At 41.4% G+C, this 27,602-nt stretch overlaps 1 protein-coding gene across 3 annotated transcripts in view; it reads left to right on the top strand.

The window, feature by feature from the left end:
• Positions 1 to 26,770, top strand: part of LOC142144240 (popeye domain-containing protein 1-like) — a 170,138-nt gene extending 143,368 nt beyond the window's left edge. For 2 of the 3 annotated variants that reach the window (XM_075202848.1, XM_075202846.1), the window contains one exon: positions 25,017 to 26,770. In XM_075202848.1, coding sequence (XP_075058949.1) covers positions 25,017 to 25,132 — 116 coding nt within the window. In that variant the 3' untranslated portion in view covers positions 25,133 to 26,770. The remainder of the gene's footprint in view (positions 1 to 25,016) is intronic. The other variant, XM_075202847.1, reaches the window with a different exon arrangement.
• The last annotated feature ends 832 nt before the right edge of the window (positions 26,771 to 27,602 follow it).

Genomic DNA, 27,602 nt, shown 5'->3' with positions numbered 1-27,602 from the left:
GAAGACATAGCTCTTAAACTTAGAATCAAACATAGTTGCCAAAAGGTAGTGATATGATTTCCAGAAGTTGATCCTCGCTGAAGCAATTAAAGTACTTCATCTATACATCTGACATACTTAGCGTAATTTCTTTGTTTCATCTCCTCCTTCAATTTTTCAAGGTGCTTTTCAAAATTCTAATTAAGAAAATCCCTTTGCTCAAGCTATCGGTGTCTGAACTCAGTTCACAGGTGATTACTTTGATTCATTTCAGCACCTTGCACAACACGGAAAGTATTCTACACTGCGCTGGACTAAAATATATGGCTTTTGGAGTAAACGTGGATGGCTTTTTGCTGTTCCTCCATCCTCAAGCATATAACGTGTGGAATTCCACCTTGTTACCACCTCTTGCTTCAGTTGGTGGCAGGGCAAAATAAATTCTTCTTGCAGCCACTGCAATTTCCTACATTCTGTTGCAGAATGCCAAAAATGCCCCAAACTTTTTGGGGCCACAGACCTGCATGTCCCTGTCAATTTTCAAAAAGCTCTGTACCACCAAGTAGATTGTGTGAACAAAACAGGGAATGTGATTTCACCCAACTGTAATGCTCTCACAATATTGGTGGCGTTATCATAAATTACATATCCTCAGGAGAGTCCAAATGGGATAAGCAATGTTGCAATGACATACCTTCATTTTTCAAACAGGTTGTCATCGATATGCCTCTTAGTGAAGCCACTAAGTAGCCTGCCTTGGATTAATCTGATGTTGGGTACATGCTGCTGAAGGCAATTCACTTACCCAGTGGGCTGTCCACAGTCATATAATCTTTAGTTTGCCCACTTCCGGATGTCCACATATCTGTGGTTGTGTACAGTGGGTAGAATGGCATTTTGTAGCCCAATAATTACATTTTATGGAACGTTTTGGTAGAGGTAAGGAATTGCTTTTCTAGTAAAATGGTGTCATAATGGAATTTGGTAACGGGGACACATGACCTTAATTAACGGTTTTAAACCAGCTGCATTAATTGTGGCTATTGGACGCAGATCTAATACTAACATAGTCAACATGGCATCTGTGATTCGCTTTGCAACTGGGTGACAGATTTCATACTTGCTTCCTCTTGCAAAGGATTGTTCAACAGCCAATTGTTGGAAATTAATAGTAGTCTTCTTCTTGGTCTACTGCTGGGTTGAAGATCCACCCCAAGCAGCAGCAGCAGCGGGACTAACGCTCAAGAATTCTTCAGAGTAATCCTGGATAGGGGAGAAGTCATCTAGCCTTAGCAACTTGGATGCAGGACTAACTTCGATCAATAGTGAGGATATTGATGAGGAAGGTGTTGTCTGTGTGGCTTTATAAACAATAGAAATGGCTAGACAACTGTTGTCAGGATTGGGTAAAAATAACTGCACACATAAGAGGTGGATTTTTTGGTCTTATTGCATGACAATGGCTTTCTTCTTATTACTGGCAAGAACTGCTTCCACTGGTTCAGGACTTACACATACAACATCATCCTCATCAACATAACATACTCATTAGCGCCGTCGTCAGCTATACAAACATCCCCCTCATCCTGTTGCAAATACAAAGAGGTATCCTACATTTGTGTATCACCAGCTACACTAAGAGGCATACCGCTGACAACCTGTTTGAACAACCAAGGGATGTCATTGCAACATGACTTATCCCGCTTGAACTCTCCTGAGGATATGTCATTTGTGATAACGCCACCAATATTGTTAGAGCATTACAATGGGTAGAATTCCATCACATTCCCTGTTTGCTCACACAATCAATTTGGTGGTACCAAGCTTTTTAAAAAATGATGGGGACATGCAGGAGTTGCTGTCTGTGTCCAGAAATAATTTTGGTCATTTTTGGCATTCTGCAAAAGCATGTAGAAGATTGCAGCTGCTGCAAGAAGAATCGAATTTGAGGGGGAATGTACTTTATTCCAGCACAGTGTAGAATACTTTCCGTGTTGTACAAGGTGCTGAAACCACACTAAGTAGTCACCTGTGAAGTGAGTTCAGACACTGTTAGCTTAAGTCAAGTGATTCCCCTAATTAGACTAGAAAAGCAGCTAAAGAAATTGAAGGAGGAGATGAAACTAAGCAATTCCGCTAACTATGTAGGACTTGTAGATCAAGTACTTTATTCTCTTCGCCAGGATCCAAAAGTTATCAAATTCTTGAAATCGGATCACTACATTTTGGCAACTGTGCATAATCCTAGATTAAGAGCTCTGCTTTCTCTTTCTTTCCAGCTGACCCAGATCTCAAGAGATGCAATGAGCTCTGGTCAGCAAGCTGATTGCTCAAGTGGTACATGATACGACAACTCATCCTCCCGTAGTTTGCTTGGCAACTGCTAATAGGAAAAAGCTTAGCTTTCCAAAGACAACCAGTGGTGGTGCAGATGAATCAGCACAGCATTTTGACATTTGGTCTGGTCTAAAGAATTGCCCAAAAATCGTGACCGCTCTGTCATAAAATGAACTACAAATTCCCCAGGGAAGGCCATTACTGGCAATTACATCAAAGTACAGAGACTTCTGTAATGGTGGATTCCAGTGGGGATGAATTAGTATTGTGTGAGGATGATGTACATGCTGGTGAGGATGAGGATGATGACAGTGTAGATTGCAGGTGCTGGGATCTAGCTGAGAGAAAGGAGCTAGCTGATGCTGGTATGCTTGTTAATATTTGGGTAGAATGGCATGTTGGCAATTTTATATTTTTCTACAGTAAACTTTTACCTTTATTAGAGAGGTGTTTTTATCTTTAAAAAAATTTGTTTCCCTAACTTAAAACCACTGTGCACTTAAACATAGGCTTTAGCACATGACGTAGAGGGATTAGTATAATAATGACTGAAGACTGGAGAGTGACAAGAACACTGCTACCCCTATTTCTGTGTGACCAATGGCACTGAGACTGGAGAATGACAAGAACAATGTGACTGGAGAGTGACAAGGACACTGCCACCCCTCCTGTTTCTGTAAGAGCTATGGCGTAGAATGTCACTGGAGACTTTTAAAAACACTGTGAGCCCTAATATTTGAATTTCTGTTTCAGCACTAAACACTGCCACCTCTCCTATTTCTGGGTGAGCTATGGCACAGTATAATCTGACTGAAGATTTTGAAGAACACTGACAGTCGTTTTATTTCTATTTCAACAATGATAATGATCAACGGAGCAATGTCACCTAGACTGTAGACTGGCAACAACACTGGGAACTCTCGTGTTTCTGTGTGAGCTATAACTCAGTAGAATGTCACTGGAGACTTTTAAGAAAACTGCCACCCCCTACTCTTTCTGTTTTAGATATGACACTGCCCAACTGCACTAGAGACTGCCAAGAACCATGCTACCCCTTCTGTGTCTCTCTGTGAAATGGAGATGGATCGCCGTGGAGGGCGGTACTTATAGAGTCCAAAACTCGCAAGATCCGTCAACGCTACAATGACGTTATGCCTCGTTTTCACAAAGTACCGGCGGAGTTCCGGTGGGTTCAGTTCTCGGAATGGGTTACGACAAGAATCCCGTTCAATAGCCCAGTATGTAATCAAATTTCGTATTCTCCCCTCAGAGTTACAATGGAATAACGATGCACTAGTTGCCGCCTTTTGGCAGGGTCTATCCAATTGTGTAAAGGACATACTGGCATCACAGAAATTACCATCTATCCTGGACTCCATTATTTCTCTGTGTAATCGGATAGACTTAGGCTTTCGGGACAGGTCTGCTGAGAAGGAGTTTCCCTGTCAATCTACTTTTAAGTTGGCTCCTCACTTTTAGCCGTCTTCCACTCCTGATGAACCCATGCAACTAGGTCGAGCTCAGTTGTCTCCTGAGGAACGTGAAAGGAGACTGAGGAATAACCTCTGCATTTATTGTGCAGAATATAAAATAAATGTAGTCCGGCACTGTTCGCTATAGTCTTACTGGACTGTGTCTAAATGTGGTCGCTAAAACGCAGCTGATAAGAACCTGTGGATTCTGAATAAATAGATTATGAAAAATAATATCAGCGTTGGATCAGCGGCCCATGAAGACAACCTGTTAGTAATTGAATCCATGTGATGATAAACAATCTCATTTATTAAAATGTAAAGCAAATATACAACAAACTAATAAAAATATCACATCCAATTGATGAATATCTGTATCAGTGCACTGATATTGATTCCTCTACTTAAAACCAATGAACATCTAAGATAATTCTCGTGGCAAATATGATAGAATTTGTCAGTATATTCAATACTAAATAAATGGAACTCTTGTTTCATGAAAGCAAATAATGGTGATATTATACCAAAGCAGAGTTAGTTGCCAATCTGTAGGATGTTCAAAGTATCGCATAATTGATATAAAAATTATGACCACGGATCGCTCCTCATGACATAATATTGTGATAGTGAGTTAATGAAATAATAACCATCCAATTCTCGGACTGTATAATAATGTTAAGCGGTGTAAATACAAAAGATACCGTGAGATCCTTCCGTAGAAGGCAGATTGAGGGGCACATTTATCATTCATCGGCAGAAATGAGAAATAGTTATCAATCCTTATCGCATGGATAAGGATTGATCTATTTCTCAAATTTATTAAAAATGGAACACAGAAACAGCAGTTCCGAAAAACCGCGTTTCTATCTCCCATATGGGATTTAAATTAGTCCAAGTTCATATCTCCAAAACACAATCTTGTGATGAATGATAGAAGTAGAAGTTCTAAAATACGTGCTTACTGATCCTTAAAAGTCTGACGCGTTTTATCATTAAAAATGATTTCATCAGAGGCAGTGTGTGGAGTGTCAATATTCCCGGGGAGGTGTTGTATTTGCATGGAGTTGGAACGGACCGCGCTGCCTGCGGCGAGTGGGATATATCACTCAAGCACGAGTGCATGCTGCCGATGATTACAGCTGACAGGTGGCCTAGATACCATACAAGCACTCCGGAGACACTGAATCTACCTTCTACGGAAGGATCTCACGGTATCTTTTGTATTTACACCGCTTAACATTATTATACAGTCCGAGAATTGGATGGTTATTATTTCATTAACTCCCTATCACAATATTATGTCATGAGGAGCAAGCAGTGGTCATAATTTTTATATCGTGATACTTTGAACATCCTACAGATTGGCAACTAACTCTGCTTTGGTATAATATCACCATTATTTGCTTTAATGAAACGAGTTCCATTTATTTAGTATTGAATATACTGACAAATTCTATCATATTTGCCACGAGAATTATCTTAGATGTTCATTGGTTTTAAGTAGAGGGATCAATACCAGTGCACTGATACAGATATTGTCACTCACCGGACCGTGAGTGCCTCTTCCCGGACATTTAGGAACCGTGGCCGTCCACCATCCTGAGGGTCTGCGCATGCGCAGCCCTTTTCTATACTTCAGTGTATACCCCTTTAACTTAATTGGCAGATCAGGCAACCTCCCTATATTAAGCACCTGTGGTCACTACCACGTTGCCTGATCTTGGAGTCTCATTCCCCATGAGTCTCTGAAGGTGTTCCTGTGTTTCCTTGTTTATTCAGCCCAGCTGATTCCTGTGGTTTCCAAACCACTTCTACCTCTGTGGTTTCCAAACCACTTCTACTACTGTGGTTCCCATACCACTTCTACCATCTACTGTATCATCGTGACTGTGAGCTGATTCCTATCCGCTGCCTCCGAGCACTACAGTCTTCTAACCACTTCAACTCTACCATGTATCATTGGGACTGTTAGCTGATGCTATCCGCTGCCTCCGTGCACTACAGTCCTTCATCCACATCCACTCACCTGTTCATGATTGTGACTGCCAGCTGATTCCTATCCGCTGCCTCCGTGCACTACAGGCTTCAACCTGCAACTCGTCTGTGTTTCAACATCGTGACTGTTTGGCTGATTCCTATCCGCTGCCTCCGTGCACTACAGTCTTCAACCTGCAACTCGTCTGTGTTTCATCATCGTGACTGCTAGCTGATCCCTATCCGCTGCCTCTGTGCGCTTCAGTCTTCAGTCCTTGTCAACTCTACCGTGTTTCCTTGAGTCTGCTGCCACTATTGCTACCCGCTACTCTCCGTGATCAACTGTTCCAGTTCAACTCTGCTCCGGTGTCCCATCGTTACTGCACCTGCTGGTTGCTATTGGTTACCTCCGTGTTCCCGCAGAGACCCGCTGCTGTTATTTCTCAGCGCTACTCATCCATCTACTGCTGATCCGCTCTCCACGCCTTCCTGTGTTCCCTGCTGGTCTACCTACCTGTGCGCTGCACCTGCTAGACCCCCGCTTCACCCATCCAGGGACTTGTATCCTGCTGGCCTCCTGCCCTTCAGGTATCTCTGCACTCCTGTCTGACTGCCTTCTCCTGAACCACGGTATGCATACTTCCCATTGACTGTGCTGTGTATTGCATACCTTGCTGGACTGTGTTGGTTCTCCTCTGGAGTGTACTATCCGCTGAGTCTATTGCCATCATTGACTGTGTTGGTTCTCCTCTGGAGTGTACTATCTGCTGACTCTACTGCCATCATTGACTGTGTTATCTCATGCCGGATTACTTCAAGAGACTTTCTATATTGGCAGTGTTGTTCAGTCATTTATACATTTATATTGTGCATATTACTGTGGATCGTGTATAAGGTGCCTGTGTATATCCTGTGTTGCAGTCTTCCCCCGTGCACCTTCTCACATATATATTCAGTGGTACAACTTGCTGATGTCAGACCACTGATCCCTGTTTCCGGTATCACCTGTTCCATTATCCTCTCACATAGCAGTGGTACAACTTGCTACCGCAGACCACTGACTACCTGGATACCTCCACTTGGATTCCATTCCTTCACTCTGACAGCGGTACAACTTGCTATCCGCAGACCGCTGACTCTCATCACCTCCTCGTTTCTGTTGGACATTCCTCCTCACTATAGCAGTGGTACAACTTGCTACCGCAGACCACTGACTACCTTCACGTGTCCTTTGTCCATACAGTTCCTCGTGTATTACTACCTCCATATTGCCAGTGCTGCTAGTCATAGACTTTCCTGAGCATCTCATCATCTGCTATTTCCTGTTCCGTGATCACCCTGCTACCAGAGTACCATATTACCACCTATACTGCTCTGGTAAGCCTATCATCTGGTGATCCCTGGGTAAAGACTCCTAGTGCCCGTGACAGTAAGATCAGGCCATGACAGACCCAGATTCGGAACCAACAGCTATAGAGATGCTGCGGTATCTGGTTACCCGTATGGAACAACAAGATGTTCGTCAACAACAGTTGCTGCAATGTTATCAGACTTTAGTCGCCCAAGTAACTTCTGTGCCAAAGGTAGCAGCCACTGTTGATCCTTCTGTGTCGTCATCTTCTTCCCCTGTGCCATCCCAGGTGTCTACTGCTTCCACGCTACACCTGCCTACTCCGTCAAAATATGATGGAGACCCCAAAACCTGTAGGGGTTTTCTTACTCAATGCTCAGTTCATTTTGAGCTCCAACCTCAAAATTTTTCTACCCATCGTTCCAGAGTGGCCTATCTTATTTCATTGTTTTCTGGACAAGCTCTCGCATGGGCTTCCCCTCTGTGGGAAAGAAACGATCCATTGTTACAGGATAGTGCCGAGTTTATTTCCACGTTCCGAAGTGTATTCGATGAACCAGGTCGTGTTATTTCCGCTGCATCTAGCATTCTCCGTCTTCGCCAAGGATCTCGCACTGTGGCTCAGTACGTCATTCGATTTAGGATCTTAGCCTCTGAACTTCAGTGGAACACTGAAGCACTAGTTGCCGCCTTCTGGCAGGGGCTTTCCGATAAAATTAAAAACGCACTGACTTCACAAGAACTACCCTCCTCTTTAGAAGATTTGATCTCTCTTTGCCATCGGGTAGACCTGAGGTTTCGTGAAAGAGAACCTGAGAAAACAACTTCGGTTAAAACACCTCTTCTCTCAAATCCTCAATTTCACCCAGCTTCATCTCCGGGGATACCCATGGAGATAGGTCGCTCCAAATTAACTTTAGAGGAGAGGGACCGAAGAATAAAGAATAGACTTTGTATCTATTGTGCCGATTCTACGCATATGCTCAATTCTTGTCCCAGGAAATGCCGGGCTCTAACCAATACTGGGGAGATAAGGTTAGGGTTCCTGGAGTCCTCGCCATCTTCTACGAAATTAAAAGCCTGCACTTTTGATGTTACGATTTCCTCTGCTACTAAAACCTTTGAGTCACAGGCATTGATTGATTCCGGAGCAGCAGGAAATTTTATTTCCAAATCATTAGTAAATCAATGGTCCCTACCAGTGATTACTTTGAGAACACCGATTACTGTGACTGCTATGGATGGATCACGTCTCATCAATGGTCTCATCACCCAGAGTACGTCTCCAGTAAGGCTTCAGATTGGTGGGTTACACCATGAAGAGATTTCGTTTTTAATTCTTCCCGTTACGACAAGTCCGATTGTCCTAGGCCTTCCATGGCTTCAGTGTCATTCTCCCCAGATTGACTGGCGCACTTCTCAAGTTATATCTTGGGGAGCTGAATGTCATCATCGTTGCCTCTCTCAAGTGGTTTCATTCAAAAGACAGCATTCGTCTATTCCACCAGGGCCTCCTCCACAGGATCCTTCATCTACGGATCTGTGTGATAAGGTTCAGTCTGAACGCCGTCCTCCTCATCGGGCGTTCGTGACGTCATTGGACGTTGAAGATGGATCTCAGGAGTCATCTTCAAAAAGTCTAGTGCTGGTGGTTCACGGTCACCATCCGTCTTTTCCGGAATTTCCTGCCCTCCCGCCCACCCAAGTTCCTGCGGTGGAAACTGTTTGTCAGACCTTTAAAAATATCTGGTCTCAGGTCAGAACCTGTTTAAAGAAGACATCTGTCAAATATAAATCTTTCGCTGATAAGAAGAGGCGGGCTATTCCACCACTAAAAATTGGAGATCGTGTCTGGTTATCCACAAAAAATATTCGTTTGAAGGTTCCATCCATGAAATTCGCCCCTCGTTTTATTGGTCCATATAGGATCATTCAAGTTATCAATCCAGTATGTGTGAAACTCCTTCTTCCTAAGAGTCTTCGGATTTCTAATGCCTTCCATGTATCTTTGCTCAAACCTCTTATTATCAACCGTTTTTCAACTCCTCCCTCAGCTCCGCAGCCAGTTCAAGTCCATCAGGAGGAGGATTTTGAGATTACCGAGGTACTAGATGCAAAAATTTCGCGAGGAGTCCTCCACTTCCTCGTTCATTGGAAGGGCTTTGGTCCTGAGGAGCGCTCTTGGATCAAAGCTGAAGATCTTAATGCTCCTGCCCTTTTGAAGAAGTTTTACTCCAAAAATCCGGACAAGCCCGGTTCCAGGCGTTCTGTGCCCACCTTTAAAAGGGGGGGTACTGTCACTCACCGGACCGTGAGTGCCTCTTCCCGGACATTTAGGAACCGTGGCCGTCCACCATCCTGAGGGTCTGCGCATGCGCAGCCCTTTTCTATACTTCAGTGTATACCCCTTTAACTTAATTGGCAGATCAGGCAACCTCCCTATATTAAGCACCTGTGGTCACTACCACGTTGCCTGATCTTGGAGTCTCATTCCCCATGAGTCTCTGAAGGTGTTCCTGTGTTTCCTTGTTTATTCAGCCCAGCTGATTCCTGTGGTTTCCAAACCACTTCTACCTCTGTGGTTTCCAAACCACTTCTACTACTGTGGTTCCCATACCACTTCTACCATCTACTGTATCATCGTGACTGTGAGCTGATTCCTATCCGCTGCCTCCGAGCACTACAGTCTTCTAACCACTTCAACTCTACCATGTATCATTGGGACTGTTAGCTGATGCTATCCGCTGCCTCCGTGCACTACAGTCCTTCATCCACATCCACTCACCTGTTCATGATTGTGACTGCCAGCTGATTCCTATCCGCTGCCTCCGTGCACTACAGGCTTCAACCTGCAACTCGTCTGTGTTTCAACATCGTGACTGTTTGGCTGATTCCTATCCGCTGCCTCCGTGCACTACAGTCTTCAACCTGCAACTCGTCTGTGTTTCATCATCGTGACTGCTAGCTGATCCCTATCCGCTGCCTCTGTGCGCTTCAGTCTTCAGTCCTTGTCAACTCTACCGTGTTTCCTTGAGTCTGCTGCCACTATTGCTACCCGCTACTCTCCGTGATCAACTGTTCCAGTTCAACTCTGCTCCGGTGTCCCATCGTTACTGCACCTGCTGGTTGCTATTGGTTACCTCCGTGTTCCCGCAGAGACCCGCTGCTGTTATTTCTCAGCGCTACTCATCCATCTACTGCTGATCCGCTCTCCACGCCTTCCTGTGTTCCCTGCTGGTCTACCTACCTGTGCGCTGCACCTGCTAGACCCCCGCTTCACCCATCCAGGGACTTGTATCCTGCTGGCCTCCTGCCCTTCAGGTATCTCTGCACTCCTGTCTGACTGCCTTCTCCTGAACCACGGTATGCATACTTCCCATTGACTGTGCTGTGTATTGCATACCTTGCTGGACTGTGTTGGTTCTCCTCTGGAGTGTACTATCCGCTGAGTCTATTGCCATCATTGACTGTGTTGGTTCTCCTCTGGAGTGTACTATCTGCTGACTCTACTGCCATCATTGACTGTGTTATCTCATGCCGGATTACTTCAAGAGACTTTCTATATTGGCAGTGTTGTTCAGTCATTTATACATTTATATTGTGCATATTACTGTGGATCGTGTATAAGGTGCCTGTGTATATCCTGTGTTGCAGTCTTCCCCCGTGCACCTTCTCACATATATATTCAGTGGTACAACTTGCTGATGTCAGACCACTGATCCCTGTTTCCGGTATCACCTGTTCCATTATCCTCTCACATACCAGTGGTACAACTTGCTACCGCAGACCACTGACTACCTGGATACCTCCACTTGGATTCCATTCCTTCACTCTGACAGCGGTACAACTTGCTATCCGCAGACCGCTGACTCTCATCACCTCCTCGTTTCTGTTGGACATTCCTCCTCACTATAGCAGTGGTACAACTTGCTACCGCAGACCACTGACTACCTTCACGTGTCCTTTGTCCATACAGTTCCTCGTGTATTACTACCTCCATATTGCCAGTGCTGCTAGTCATAGACTTTCCTGAGCATCTCATCATCTGCTATTTCCTGTTCCGTGATCACCCTGCTACCAGAGTACCATATTACCACCTATACTGCTCTGGTAAGCCTATCATCTGGTGATCCCTGGGTAAAGACTCCTAGTGCCCGTGACAGATATTCATCAATTGGATGTGATATTTTTATTAGTTTGTTGTATATTTGCTTTACATTTTAATAAATGAGATTGTTTATCATCACATGGATTCAATTACTAACAGGTTGTCTTCATGGGCCGCTGATCCAACGCTGATATTATTTTTCATAATTTATTGTGCAGAATCTGGGGACTCCCTTAACCCTTAGACAAAAGAAAAAGATACTCAGTGAAAAATGTATATCTGCCAGAGAAGGGGAGAAAAAGAGGAGATCCCTACTCCTCTAATAGAAAATAGATAGTAAACTTAAGAAAATCTCCCCAGCGCCAGTGGTGTATTCTGCTTATATATGGCAGATCAAAAACCAAATATAATACAGATATTTAATCAAAATAAATAAAACAGTGAATCAGTGCACTGATCAAAATAGTAGATAAACTTCATAAGCCCCAAAACAAAGGATTCTTAGAAACATGGGACTATAAGGTCATATAATAAAAACAACAAACATCATTCCTAATGTCCATAGACAAGGATCACCAGAGATATAAAAATGTCTGTAGATATCCAAAACATTAATAATATTTCTGTAAGTCAAAAGACAGTCCATCAAAGGTAGACAATGTAGTCAAGAAAGAGAAAAATGGATATAGTTCACTTCCTCATAAAAGTTCCAAATATAAGCAGATAATCGTCGTACACATCTATCTTAACCAGTGATTCCAATCACCCTTCCTCATGGATGGATAGTGCAGTAATAGTATGTGGAGAGTCCATGCCAGGAAGGATAAAATAAATAGGTACCTTATGCGAAAATCGCCCGGAAATCTGGTCCAGTACGCAGTACCTATCCTCCGCTGGTCTTCCTTAACTCTTCCCTGAAGAAATTGGGAACCGCCACGCCCTAACCTGTTCCAGGGAGGTCAGGCTGGGGACATCTAAATAATCCTCTAAGCCAGATGTGTTTTCCATTCCGATTTCTCTATAGTATGCCACCACCATGTGTCAGTCCCATGCCCTTTAAGATACCGGCGCTGCCGGGAATTTCATTTACTATTCTTTGATCTCACAGTGGTCCCTGCCTATGTTACCCTTAAAAAATCCGGTTGTCATATCTGCCATTGATGGTTCCCGTCTTCCTAGTGTAATTTGTCTCCAGACCAAGCCCTGACGCTCTGAATTGGAGCACTCCACTTAGTGCAAATCTCTTTTTTGGTTCTTCCTCAAACTACTACACCTCTTATTCTGGGCATTCCCTGGCTTCGGCTACACTCTCCACAGGTGGATTGGAATACTTCTGAAATCCTAGCCTGGGGCACTACCTATCATTCCCGCTGCCTGACCTTTGATAAACCCCGTCATCTTGAATTCGAGTCTGCGCATTTGCAGGGCAGATCTCCCATTTATTACCTCCCTGTCTGCTAATTGGCTCCTTTTTCCTCCCCGGTGTATTTAAGGCACCTGACATAGTAGTCAGGTGCCTGTTGTTTGTGTTAATTTCTCTATGGTGCAAGACATGGCTACAGATGAATCCTGAAAAAGTCTGTGCCATCTTGGATTGGCCACGTCCGTCCAGCCTAAAGTCTATTCAGCGCTTCCTAGTTTTCTTGAGTAGTTTTGGATGAACTATCTGTAATAGTTCACCCAAAACTACTCAAGTATTACTGCTGCTATTACAGCACTCACCCTGAAGGAATTAGACACCGAAAACTAAAACCAGAAATTTACCCAACCTTTCTTCCTTGAAGTGGATGTCTCCACCGTTGAAGCTGTGCTCTCCCAGAAATGTCTGTCTAGCAAACTTCTACCCTGCATCTTCTTCTCTCGCAAATTCTTGCCTGCAGAATGGAATACACCATTGACCATAAAGAATTATTGGTCATGAAATTGGCTCTCTCCAAGTGGCGCTACCTTTTGAAGGTGCTCAGCATGTGTTACCATCTTTACAGATCACCTGAATCTCCTGTATCTTCAGACGGTTCAGTGTCTTAAACACCAGCAGGCCCGTTAGTCACTTTTATTTTTCCGTTTTAATCTGCATGTAACCTACAAGCCGGGCCATATGAACAAGAAAGCGGATGCTCTTTCTTGGGCTTTTAACCCTGTCCGGATCCAAGAGGGACACACCGAGGGTGGGTCTGAATCTTGAAGTGCCTTTTTTCCTCCTCAGTGTCTTCTACTTCTACTCCACCTACAGTCAAAACTTTTGTTCCTATCTGCCATTGAAAGAGACGACTCCGTTGGTTTCATGCCTCTCTATTCACCGGCCATGCAGGTTTTCTCAAGACCTTAGAAGTCATCTCTTAGACCTATTACTGGACCTCTCTCCGAACTGATGTAGAAGATTTTGTAACCGTCTGTGACTTCTGCGCCCAACACGAAAGCATCCATCTGACCCCTACTGGTCCTTTATTCCCTCTTACTGTACTGTCAAGACCCTGGTCCCACATCAGTATGGACTTCGTCACTGACTTTCCATCTAGCAGGCGATTTCACACTATCGTTTTTCAAAAATGTTCCTCCTGTGGACTTTCCCTCTTCTCCAGTCCTAGCACAACACTTTATTAAAGAAGTTTTCCATCTCCATGGTTGCCCTCAGGAAATCGTCCATCACCGAACTGTTCTTGGATGGTTGGAAGAAGTTGCTCTTGGAGGATATTTTGGTACCATTCTTTATTCATGGCTGTGTTCTTAGCCAAGGGAGTGGGCTCACTCACAATTTTGCCTGAGATGCAATCCCCCACACATGAATGGTCTCATTGATGCTTTACTGTTGCCATGACACAGAACTGATGGTAACGCTCACCTTTCCTTCACTGGAGAAGCGTTTTCCAGATGCCCCAAACAATCCGAAAGGGGATTCATCAGATTCAATGACTTTACCCCAGTCCTCAGCAATGCAATCCCTGTACCTTTTGCGGAATATCAGTATGTTCCTGATGTTTTTCCTGGAGAGATCTGGCTCTTTGCTGGCCTTCTTGACACTAGGCCATCCTCCAAAAGTCTTTGTCTCACTGTGTATGCAGATGCACTTACACCTGCCTGCTGCCATTCCTGAGCAAGCTCTGCACTAGCGGTGCCCCGATCCCGCAGCTGAATTATCTTTAGGAGACAGTTCTGGCACTTGCTGGACATTCTTTGGCGCCCTGGAGCCTTCTTCACAACTATTGAACGTCTCTCCTTGAAGTTCTTGATGATCTGATAAATGGTTTATTTAGGTGCAATCTTATTAGTAGCAATATCCTTGCCTGTGAAGCTCTTGTGCAAAGCAATGATGACTTCACGTGTTCGCAGATAACCATGGTTAGCAGAGGAAGAACAATGATTTCAAGCACCACACTCCTTTTAAAGCTTCCAGTCTGTTATTCTAACTCATGACAGAGTGATCTCCAGTCTTGTCCTTGCCAATAATCTTACCTGTGTTAACGAGAGAATCACTGACATGATGTCAGCTAGTCCTTTTGTGGCAGGGCTGAAATGCAGTGGAAATGTTGTTTTTGGGATAAAGTTCATTGTTCTGGCAAAGAGGGACTTTGAAATTAATTGCAATTCATCTGATCACTCTTCATACCATTCTGGAGTATATGTAAATTGCCATCATAAAAACTGAGGCAGCAGACTTTGTGAAAAAATATTTGTGTCTGTCGTGAACATAGGGAACTTAGTTATTTATAAGGGATGAATCATAACTGCAGTGTAAATGTTATATCAAATGAACCATTGATGAGTTCAGCTATAAAAGTGTAAAATGTGAAGACCGAAAGTCTGATGTAGATGTATTTGATGGCTTTGCACATTCCAGTGTGAGAAGATTGAACCTGTCACAGGTGACACTCCTAAGAGCTCTTGCTGTGAGATATATCCTGACACAAGTTAGTTTTTGGACTCCCATTCTTGCAGCCCAAGGCAGTATTTTGAAGGCCTCTACAGATATATAGAAATATGAGCTTCCAAGCGAAATGCCTTCATAGTTAATATTTTGAGAAATCTGGGTGCCACACCATACAGAGGAGCAGAAATCACACCACGGTTGTGGATGACAGGTACGGGTGGTATCCAGGAACAGCTAAAATCACATATCTTTGGAAAAGGTATGTCACATTGTCATAATTTCATCATGTTTGGTATCGAAAGATGGACAGGGTCATAGGGGATTTATTAATGATAAAATTGGATCAATGTGATTCTCTACAGAAAAGTTAGATCACGTAGTAGAATTGGTTAGTAAATCAGGCAACATGCAAATTGTGATTGAAAAAAGTGTCACAGCCACAACCCCCTGGGGGTAGAAAGAGGTGTGGAAGAGTCTTTAGAAGGCTGAGACCAGGTATAGCAAGGGGTCAGACTTTTTGGGAAATCAATTCACATTGATAAGCTGTCCATCTTTCTTGTCAATTTCCCATGGCACCGAGTATGCCATTCATGTAAGTGACACTCTGAATCTAATCCTTTTTATTTTAAACTGTTTTGCTTGTGTATGTTATCTCAATCTATTAATTGTTTATTATTTTTTGATTATCTGTATGCCCTGTACTTTTGTATATTAAATCTATAATTTAATATGTTGCGTCCTTGATACTCTAACGAATCCATTAGCCTGTTAAGAAGAAATAGCTCGACCAAGTTAACCCTGCCAGTCTGTGATTTGTTGATACAATTGATTAAGCTGTGTCTGCATGCATTTACATTTGTGTAATAGTCTTGAGGTGTGAAGAGTTAACCCTTTGCTTGCTGGTGTGGGTCTTGCTAGTCTGTGGATAGCTAGAAGCCGTGTGGGACAGTATATTAGGGTCCTATTGCCCGTATTCAACAGGTGGTGGCAAACCTGAAGTGTGTGGGGGTGTAAGCACTTTTTGGGGGCGATTCAGTAGGTCTATAACATATGTGATAGGTAGAGAGAGACTACAGGCTGGAATCATGTGTGTGACCTCATACAGCAATCATCCCAAAGTCATGGCAGCTGGGAGCGTGTTCGTGACAGTGTCATTCTCAAAACTTTTGGCCATGACTGTACCACCTTGGGCTGAATTTGCCCACAACAATTTATTTAATGAATCCACTTCCACTACGCCTTTCTTTGTGGTCTGTGGCTTACATCCTCTGCTTCCCAAGTTTTTTGGGTAGTCAGTGCCTGTTCTTTGTGTTAATTTCTCTGTGGTGCAAGATATGGCTCCTGTGCTATTCTCAACTCGCTGTTCCAGTGACTCTTCCCCTGTGCTGTTCAGTGTCACCTTCTCGTACTCAGTCTGTTGTCCAGTGATACCCTCTCTGCAGTACATCCTTGCTATTGGCTCTACCTGCTATTCCAGTGACTCATCCCTGTGCTGTACGCTGTGTCTTTCCGCTGTCAACTTCACTCAAGTCTCTTAGCGGGCCTCGACTAGTACTCACCGAGAGGACCGCGAACTGCGGGTAGTGGCAGCAAAGCCCATATCTCTTTGCGGGGGTCCCTGGTGACGACAACCTGCCTCGTTAGATTCCGTGCCTTTAGGTAAGAGCAGTGTCAATCTAGACAGGCCCGGGGGATCCAAAGTTCTCATCTGTACTCCGTGACACTCATATTCTGTAACCTCTGCTTTGAAACTCTGCTCATGGATGAGTTGAGGGGAGTCCAGCAAAGAAACAGAGCCACCAATCTGAGATGCAGGCAGACCAATATCTTGTAGAGATGACTCTTCAGGAAGTGAACTGAAGGTTCAAGGGGAGGTAGAAAATAAGCTTGGGATAGTAAGTTCTATAATTTGCAGGTGAGCGCTGCAGTTGAAAAGCATAAACTTTGTTTGACATGTAGATAACCTGGATTACTCTGCTTAATAGCGTGCTTGTTACTAACAGTGTAACACGGGTGAAGAGAGGGTGTGCATCTAAAGAATCGGTTCCTGTCCGTCAATGCACAAATAGTTATAGTAGATTACTGTTGATTGTAACAGATGCACCAAGTCCAGAAGATGACACATATACACATTGTTAGTATATTTGTATATTCTTGGCTTAGTAATGTACAACTTTTCATATATATTTATTTAAAATAGTGGCTTTACTTCCTTTTTAAAGCTACATGGATGATAATATCCTGTTTTCCTGAGAGTTCGTATTTGGTGTCATGTCACAATGCTGTTAGTGCAAGAATGAATTCAATTGTTTAGGTTATAGTACCACTAGTGGCTGTTTAGTGGACTCTTAACACACATTGCAAAAATACATTAAATCTTAATACGTCTGGAGAAAAGAGAAGATAGTCATCATAAACCGCTTTTTACTTGGCCCAAGCTTTTTGAATGGCTTGGGGAATCTTTCACTTAAAAACAATAAAGAAATAAACATTTTAAAAAAATAAATCTCCAAAATCCACAAGTAATTACATTTTTTTGCATGCGTTTTTTTCTTTCTATTGAAGCAATCAATTTGCACATGTGCTGGAAGCCCCATTGAAAATAAAGGAAATATTCTGTAATCAATTTAAAACAGGGCAGCACGGTCCCTCCTTCAAAACCATGACTGAAACTAGGGATAGGTTCCTACTCAGACAGGGGGACAACCAGAGTGTGTTCTTATACAAACCAGAACCATGTTACAGAGGCTGGACCATTCACACGATAACAGTGAAACTTGCAGCTTGGGGTCCTCCTGTCATAGTGTGACCTAACACATGCCTCAAGCAATTTTGAACACTATCTGCTTGTGAATGGCTGGCACTACGTAATTCATTCTAAGAAAATATATGTGGATAACCCTTTGCTGTTTGTATTGCTAATAGAAGCCAGTTGATTTGGACTGTCTGCATAAGATATTACCAGTATTGACTTTAATTTAATGTTTTGGGTACCAGGACCAAGTAGAATGAAGGGTGTATTGTCAGCGGTGATGGTGTGTACTCTCCTGTACTGTTGGTGTCATATTGCAGCCAATTAAACAGCATTTTTTTTAGAACACAGGTGCTGAAAATAACAACTCCCTCATTTTCCTAGATGAGGTTAGTGGCTAGAAATAAACAATATTTCCTTCATGATGAGCTCCAAAGTCAATGGAAGTAAAAGGAGGCATTTTTTAATTTCATCTAATGCAATGAAATGGCCCAACACATCTGTCAGCCGCTTTCCATAGCATGAGTGACATATTGTGACTGTTTTCAACCTCATTTTAATAACGGATATTTGATCTACATTCATTGAACGTATGTAGAGATAATTATTTCTTATTTTGCATATATTAAGAGTTAGTTATTTTTATGTTTTATATGCAGTTTTTTAAAATTAGCTGTTTACATACTGGATTTTCTTAGTTATTTACTAGTCACCTTACTTGCCTATTATTTATTTAACACCATAATTCGAAAGGTTTTATTCAGTTTTGCAGCATTCTTTTTTTTTAGTATATAAATGAAACAAAAACTATAGGAACAAAACCTTAATTATCATACATCCAAATATCTTGAATGGTAGATTGTTCTAATAATCTTTAAATTAATGCTTTATATGGTACAGCACACAAGGCTGTGGGCTTGCGTCATTAAGGAGAGCAAAGAAAAAAAAGGATTGTTTGCTCCTGGACAAACCATGTTACAATGCAAGGAGTACAAATTAGTTTATTATTTTGCACATAAGGAAAATACTGGCTGTTATTCAAGTAGCACAAATACTTGATAGCTTTATTTTTACACTGAAATTTAGATGATCTAGGAAATGCTCTACCCCAATTATAACAATTATAAATCTGTCCCCACATTTTATATTTACCTCTCCTCCAAAGCAACATGGTTTTGCCAAGGTGCAAAGTTACTCCTTTTTTATGCTTTCCTTTCCTTAGTGACTCGGGCCCTATGATTGAATTTACAGGTTTACATGAGATAGTCATACATTAAGAAGATATGCCTGTGTTTGTACAAAGAAGCGCAGGATACATTTCTGGTATCTGTATGCCAAGTAGAAAGCACGCTAGACTATTTGAAAATGCCATCTTCCTTTTTATCGGTTTGTGTCCTCTGCCTTGCTTTTCAGTATTTTAGATATTGTACATGAGACACTATAATGTTTGGAGGTTTGAGCACCAGTATTTAGCAATTTCATTGGCAGCAATAGGTCAAACATATTTGTAATGCACCAAATTTACTAGTAAACAAGACAAAACTGCAGAGCTGTCTCAGCTTGAAAATAATACCATTGTCGGCTGTAATTTCTGAGAGAGTAGGAAGTAGGGATGTGCACCGGCGACTTTTGAGGTCTCGTGTTTTGTGTTTTGGATCCAGATTTTCTCGATGTTTTGGGTTCGGATTTGTTTCGCAAAACACCTGCCAAAAGGTTTTGGTTCGGATTTAAGGTTTTGGATTCGGATTTTTAAAAAAAAAAAAAAAAAAAGTTCAAAAATCAAGTTTTTGGGCTTATTTTCACTGCTACGCTATCATTGACCTCAATAACAAGCATTTCCACTAATTTACCGTGTATTCTGAACACCTCACAATATAGTTATTAGTCCAAAACGTTGCAACGAGGTATCTTTCTGGACTGCGTAGTGGAGTGGTCCCCACAATATAATAAGAAAACCATCAACTGGTCTTAATCGCACCAAAACATGTACCTGGACTGCGTAGAGGAGTGGGTCACCACACTATAAATTAAAAACCCTGAACTTGTATGATTCGCACCAATAATGTACCTGGACTGCGTAGAGGAGTGGGTCACCACAATATAAATTAAAAACCCTGAACTTGTATGATTCGCACCAATAATGTACCTGGACTGCGTAGAGGAGTGGGTCACCACAATATAAATTAAAAACCCTGAACTTGTATGATTCGCACCAATAATGTACCTGGACTGTGTAGAGGAGTGGGTCACCACAATATTATTAAAAAACCCTACACGGGTCTGAATTCCACCCAAAAAAGTTTATGGACTGCCTAGTGTAGTGTTCCCCAAAATATTATTTAAAAATTTTGCAGCAACAGTCAACGTTGTTTAATATCTGATACACCTCTATCTGGACTGCATAGTGGAGTGGCCCAGGTACCCAATTTGGTACCGGGGCCACAATACCTCCTCCAACCATGGTACAGACCATTCGTCATTGAGATCCCATCAAGTATGTTAAAGACAGACAGGGTCGAAGTGTTATTGGTTGACTTTGTAAACCAAAAAACTGTCCCTGTTGCACATAGTCGTGCAATGAAGACTGACTTTTTCATTTAAAGGCACCATCTTTCAAGTGTAGTGTTTGTAAGTCATATTATACTTTTGGTAAAATTAGTTTATTTTGTTCCTCTTTATGGTAACTACTAATAGAATTAAAGTATTAAATAGAAACGGCAGTTCCTCTTTATGGGAATTAGTAATAGAATTAAAGTATTAAATAGAATTAAAGTATTAAATAGAGTGGTATAGAGTGGTAGTGTGGTATAGAGTGGTCCCCACAATATAATAATAAAACCCTCACCTGGTCTGAATTCCACCAAACAAGTATCTGGACTGCGTCGTGGGGTGGCCCCGGTACCCAATTTGATACCGGGACCACAATAAAATAAATACACCCTCAACTGGTCTGAATTCCACCAAACAAGTATCTCGACTGCGTAGTGGGGTGGCCCCGGTACCCAATTTGATACCGGGACCACAATAAAATAAATACACCCTCAACTGGTCTGAATTCCACCAAACAAGTATCTGGACTGCGTAGTGGGGTGGCCCCGGTACCCAATTTGATACCGGGGCCACAATACCTCCTCCAAGTTCCAAGTGTAGTGTTTATATTATAACATCTTAACACTACACGAATTCTAGCACGTCAAAACCTCTTGTTTTAAATAATGACAGGGCATTTAACTTTTGATTTAATTTATTGAATTTGTAGGCATTTTCTTTTACTTTTTGAACATGGCAAACGACTGTTGAATGGTCACATAATGCCAAAAAAATAGTTGCAAGATGGAATTGTCCTTGGGCCCTCCCACCCACCCTTATGTTGTTGAAATAGGACATGCACACTTTAACAAACCAATCATTTCAGCGACAGGGCCTACCAAACAACTGTGGCTGAAATGATTGGTTTGTTTGGGCCCCCACACCAATAAAACAATTCATCTCTCCCTGTACAAACTAAACAGGCTCTACTGAGGAAAGATGTCGTCCTCATCCTCAACCTCTGATTCCTCTCCCCCTACAGTGTGTACTTCCTCCTCCTCACACATCATCAATTCGTCCCCGCTGGACTCCACAACCACAGGTCCCTCTGTACTGTCTGCAGTGCTGTACTTCATTGAGGAATTGATTATTCATTTTTATAAACATCATTTTTTCAATGTTGTGAGGAAGCAACCTCCTTCGCCGCTCACTGACCAGGTTCCCCGCTGCACTAAAAACTCTTTCGGAGTACACACTGGAGGGGGGACAACTCAGTTAAAAAATAGAGCCAGTTTGTACAGGGGCTTCCAAACTGCCTTTTGGAGTTCTACCACGTCACTACCTCTAGTTAATTTAGATTGCAAGGCTTGTAAATATAAATACTTTGAAGATAAAAAAAAGCAGGCTGCACAGACTGTGGAGCTAGAAAGTGAAATTAAATGGACCACGTTACTTTGTGGGCTATCTATGCCCCCCCCCCCTTCCCCGCCCTACACTTGTAGTTGAATATAAATAAAGCAGCCTGCATAGACTGTAGAACTAGAAATTCAAATATACAAAGAAATGGACAAAGGCAGTTTGGTATCTGTCTGCATCAGATCCCCTCTCCACTAGGAGTAAAACAGAAAACTTTTCAGCCGTTATATAATCTAGAATATAAATAGAAATTGAGAAAGGCAATTTGGTATCTGTCTGCATCATAATCATCAATATCCTCCTCCCGGTGTACAACATTCACACCTTCATTAGCCAAATCTGTAACTGGACTGTGGGTGATCCTTCCAGCATATGCAGAGGGCGTGCTGCAAATGCTGGATGGAGTCACCTCTTCCCGTACAGTGATGGGAAGGTCAGGGTTCACAACCAACAACACCCTTGGACTCGCCTTGGGGATTTGTGATGTCATCTGTTTAGAAGGCAGAGTTCTTTGCTGTTTTGTTGTTGCTGCTGACAGCATAACTCTCTTAAATTTTTTGTAGGGGGGGGGAGGAGGAGGGCTTAGATCCTTGGCTGAAGCTGGACCACTAGTCATGAACACGGGCCAGGGCCTAAGCCGTTCCTTGCCACTACGTGTCGTAAATGGCATATTGCCAACTTTACGTTTCTCCTCAGATGATTTTAAGTTTCTCTTTTTGCTATTTTTTGAGAACTTGGGCTTTTTGGATTTTACATGCCCTGTACTAGGAGATTGGGCATCTGGCTTGCCAGACGACGTTGATGGCATTTCATCGTCTATGTCATGACTAGTGGCAGCAGCTTCAGCATTAGGAGGAAGTGGGTCTTGATCTTTCCCTACTTTATCCTCCAAATTTTGGTTTTCCATTATATGTAGCACAAGAGAGCGTACCCCTAAGCCACACACACTCGGCAAAGCCTTTAAAAATTATATGCGGCACAGGAGAGTAGCACTGGACTTATACTGATGAATCAGTGAACTTTGTAATAGCAGTACCACTGGACTTATACTGCTGAATCAGTGAACTTTGTAATAGCAGTACCACTGGACTTATACTGCTGAATCAGTGAACTTTGTTATAGCAGTACCACTGGACTTATACACTGCTGAATCAGTGAACTTTGTAATAGCAGTACCACTGGACTTATACACTGCTGAATCAGTGAACTTTGTAATAGCAGTACCACTGGACTTATACACTGCTGAATCAGTGAACTTTGTAATAGCAGTACCACTGGACTTATACACTGCTGAATGTGTGAACTTGGTAATATTGCAGTACCAATGGGCTTATATACTGCTGGATTGGTTTTGCAAATTTGGTTATAATTATTATTTTTTTTTATTTTTTATTTAAACATTTTTTTATAACTTTTTTTTTATTTTTTAAAAACTTGGGAATAATGGGGAAATAACTATGCCCTTAGAAGCACAGAGCACAGGACACAGCACCACTGGACTCAGCACAGCACAGCACAGAACTTAACTGAACAGCACGAGAAATAGCAGGACAGAGGACCACCTAACACACCCTCCCTCTACCCTGATCAATGCCCGAGTGAAGATGGCGGCGATTAGCGGGGAATTTATAGGATCCGAGTATTGCGGGATCCGACAACGGGATTATGAGTCAGAGCCTCAGTTTCAGATTTGAATTTGGCGCCAATACCCGGATCTGTCTCGAATCCGACTCGGATCGGCAACGTTCGGGTGTGCTCGGATTTCATAAATCCGAGTGCGCTCATCTCTAGTAGGAAGTGCATCAAACATGCAGGAAACTGGAATTTTATTGTGTAGTTGGTGAATATTGAAAAGAACTGTCCCTGGAAATTAGGGGGAATTGGTGCGTTAGGGCTTCCTTGTCTTAGAGTTTGAGTTTGTGGTTACTTAGTCTTAATGTTTTCACTGTATTGTACAGGAAATACAGCCATGTATATTCCATCCTAAGAATGTGGTTTTGTCAGAATTGGAATTCCAAAAGTAGGTTTAGAGCTGTAATACCAGGGGGTAAATGTATTATGGAGCGATTTTTGCAAATCACTGATATTTGGTGACTTTGACAGCTAAATTTAAAACAACAAATGTTGCCTTTAAACACATTGCTGTTTTAAATTTAGCTGTCAGTCGCCAAATATCGGTGATTTGCAAAAATCGCTCCATAATACATTTACCCCCAGGACTCTCTCACCAGATCCAGCCCTTCATCCTTTACAAACTTTATATGTATTTGATGTGAAACTATAGGCATCTTAACTGAACCAGCACATAACATACTCTGCAGCCAAGCATGTTGTCAAACCTAGGGAAATTGCACAGTGTACAGCCAGCTCTGCCCTGTTTTTTAACAAGGTATGTAGAGCAAACTGAGAGAATTCTACTGCAACAGTAGAGGTGCTCGATACAGCCTCATTTCAATTCTCAAACCGGTTCAAAGTATTGGCTCTAAAATTCAAAGGCTGCCAGAATTTTTCTATTGATTAAAAAAACTGAGCTTAAGTACACAATTTTTTATTTTATTTTTAAAAAGGGTGAACTACATTTATTCTGTGCATGCAAGGAAAACACTGGATAGTTTTGCATGTGGCACACAAATACTGGACAGCTTTATTTTTCAAACTGAAATTTAGATTTCAGCTAGGATACCCCCGCACCACCATCCTCATCCATCCTCATTTTAAAACCCCTCTCCTGTGCATTGTAATGTGGTTTTCAGAAGTGCAAATTTGCTCATTTTTTGCTTTGATCCTATCTCTAAATGAGGACCAAAGTGTTTAAATTGAATTTGAACGCCAGCAGTGGGCTGCAAATTTCGAACCACAAATTTGAATCTATTGACGGATGTACTGCAAACATGTTTACACCAATCAAATCTGAATATTGATCAAATTTTTAGCTGGTTTCAAGTTTTTAAGCAGTCTCAATAATATATACATTTCTTAGCATTGCTTTGGTAAAGTGGTGTTCTCCGTGCAATTGCAAAAATATTTCTCATCTTCCTGGAGGATGATTAGGACAGTGACTGGTCTGTGTGGAAGTTGATGTTCCCATGAACAATTAATGCATTAGTGCTGCAAATCCCATTTTAAAGAAAGATAGTAGAAGTTGCATTATCTGTGAGCTAGTGTCAGTAAGCGAATCAGCGCTTGTGCTATTTGTACTGATATACTATTGTGTGCGGTCACCTTCACAGGTCACTCTCCTTGCCTGCGAGCTTCTACCAAGATGAAACCAATTGAAGAAGCTGTTGAAGATGATGTCTTTGAACCAACATATCCACTTGCACCTATAATCCAGAGGTTGCCATAAGCACACAATTGACCAAACTACTGAGGAGGAAAATGTTGCCTAGAGGAGCAAATAACCTCAAAAAAAACTCCAGAGTGACCAGTTTTTAAATAGAATTTCTCTCTTACATGATATATATTATTTTCAGATTGTAGCTTGTACAAAATATGTGATATGATAACCTGTTTGTGAACATTAGAACATCTCTAAATTTGACAATTGAATTTTTAGATGAAATAACAAGTACATATGTTTATCATTGTAAGCTGAAATGTCACTATCATCAGACTACAGGGGTTAAATGTATCAATCTGCACTTCTAGCAAATCGCTGATACTCAACAACTTTGACAAATGTAAAGTCGCCGGGTATCGGTGATTTGCTACAAGTAGCAGATTAATACATTTATCCGCTGGATGGGATTTTAGAAAAAATTGATTTCAAATGCTACTGGCACAGCATCATTTCAGAAAATGTTATTCTATGTTTCTAAAAACAGGAACTGTCTTTGTAACCTGTGGTTGGAGAAAACCTTGATTGGAAAAGCACAATTTACATTGCAATTAGTTCTGATGTCCTTACTTTATATAATGCAGCATGCATGACAGTTAATTGCAGGGAATCCATGCAACAGGATAATTATATATGCAGAAATGATACGTGTTTGTTTCATTGTTTACACTGCACAATTTCAGAGGGAGGGAACAAATATTGTGATGATGAAAAAGTAGTTGGCTGAAATCAAATCTTTTTTTTTTTTTTTTTATTTTACATCTGTCTTCTAATCCACGATAGTTAGTGGAAGTATCTTTTACAGCAGCAATAACAGCCAAGAGTCTTTTAGTAGAAGTGTGTATCCAGTTTGTTTTAAAATAATAATGGTGTAATTTGTAGTGCGCACTAGACAAACTGGCAACTGGCTAATCAGCAATTGGTGTATACATTTTAAATTGGGTTTGTTTTTCTTCAATACACTTTGTGAAATTAAAATTATTACTAAAGAACTACTTTTTTTTAAATCTTTTGCATTAAACCCCTCTGCCAACTAGCAGAATAAAAGGGGTTGCCAATATCCCTGTAGTTTATGGGAACAAGCACCTGCTGTTATGGCCTCCCAGCCTGAAGTGGAATGTAAACTGCAGGTTGTCTATGAAGCTGATTGGATGAGCTGCATCGACAACCCGCATTCTTCCAGTTCCCATTCCAAATTCAGGTTGTAAACACTGAAGCATCATGGGTCAGTCAGTGCTGACAAGGGTGAGTTTCTCCTGAACCACAGAGATTGAAGGCTTCGTCCTATTCACACACCAACATTTTACTGAACTTGAGTTATGCATAAATTGCGTATTGTAGTTTCAATTTGTTGATGCATTACAAATACATCATATAGCACACTGTTTTTTCCAGAGAGCCGTCCAGCAAGACATTTATCCACATTTTCTTCACATTAAGAACAAACACAGTTTGATTGTATGCTGCATCATAAGTCTTTAAATGACATGTTTGCAAGAAGCCTAAGCACACACTATTATATAGCTATTAATAAAATATTTATAGTAACATGACTTCAGATGAGGTCAAATATATCTCACATGTAATAATGAATGCAGTGTTACCATGTGTGTGTTTATTTCTATAAAGTAAAGACGTTGGTTATGAGTGAGTTGTCTTGTCTTATTTATTAACTAGTAATCTTCTTATCATCGTTGATTTGTAAGGTGCTCTGTATCGCTGGGCAGGGGGGAAAATAGGACATACATTAAACGGAGATAAACATTTTAAAAAAACCATAATATTAATCCTAAATTTCTGGTGGTGATATGAAGATAGAATCATTAAAAAAAAGTAATTAAGATACATATTGCTTTTGGATAAAATCAGTCCAAAGGGACTGAATGAAATAAATAACTTTATGGTATTTCTATAATATAAATATATATAGTAATATTCACCAAGGGGAATGTAGACACGACCCTCTATGGTTGGGCTCTCTGGAGCTCTTCACCCTGGGTAGTGTGGGGATGATGTGATAATCTGTAATAGAAGACAATATAGACATAATATGTCACATTTAAAACGCACAATACGTAAATCACCATTTAATAATAACCTAATCCAAATACTACAAAAACAAGAATTAACAATAATTATTCAATGGAATTCACAATACTGAAAACATAGGTGTTTTTAATAAAAAACATAAAAAAATAAAAATTAGAAAAAATAATAGAATATATAAACATAAAAAAGAAAACGTGAATTAAGCGGACTGATGAAGAGGCAAATTTCTCATTGCATATCATTTTTTGAGTCATCTAATTCTTAGCACTTAAGTTTATCACAAAGTTCACATATTATTACTCACTTTTTTTAAACTACCTCAACTTCAGATTTTAGAAAATATAACTTCACAAAATTACCTAAAATGATCAAAGATTATGAGCAATATTAATACACAAAAATTAACGAATACCATGATGAATGACGAATT

Source organism: Mixophyes fleayi, chromosome 3 (assembly GCF_038048845.1).
Source record: "Mixophyes fleayi isolate aMixFle1 chromosome 3, aMixFle1.hap1, whole genome shotgun sequence".
Classification (NCBI taxonomy): domain Eukaryota; kingdom Metazoa; phylum Chordata; class Amphibia; order Anura; family Limnodynastidae; genus Mixophyes; species Mixophyes fleayi.
This window is presented reverse-complemented; position numbering and strand designations above follow the sequence as displayed.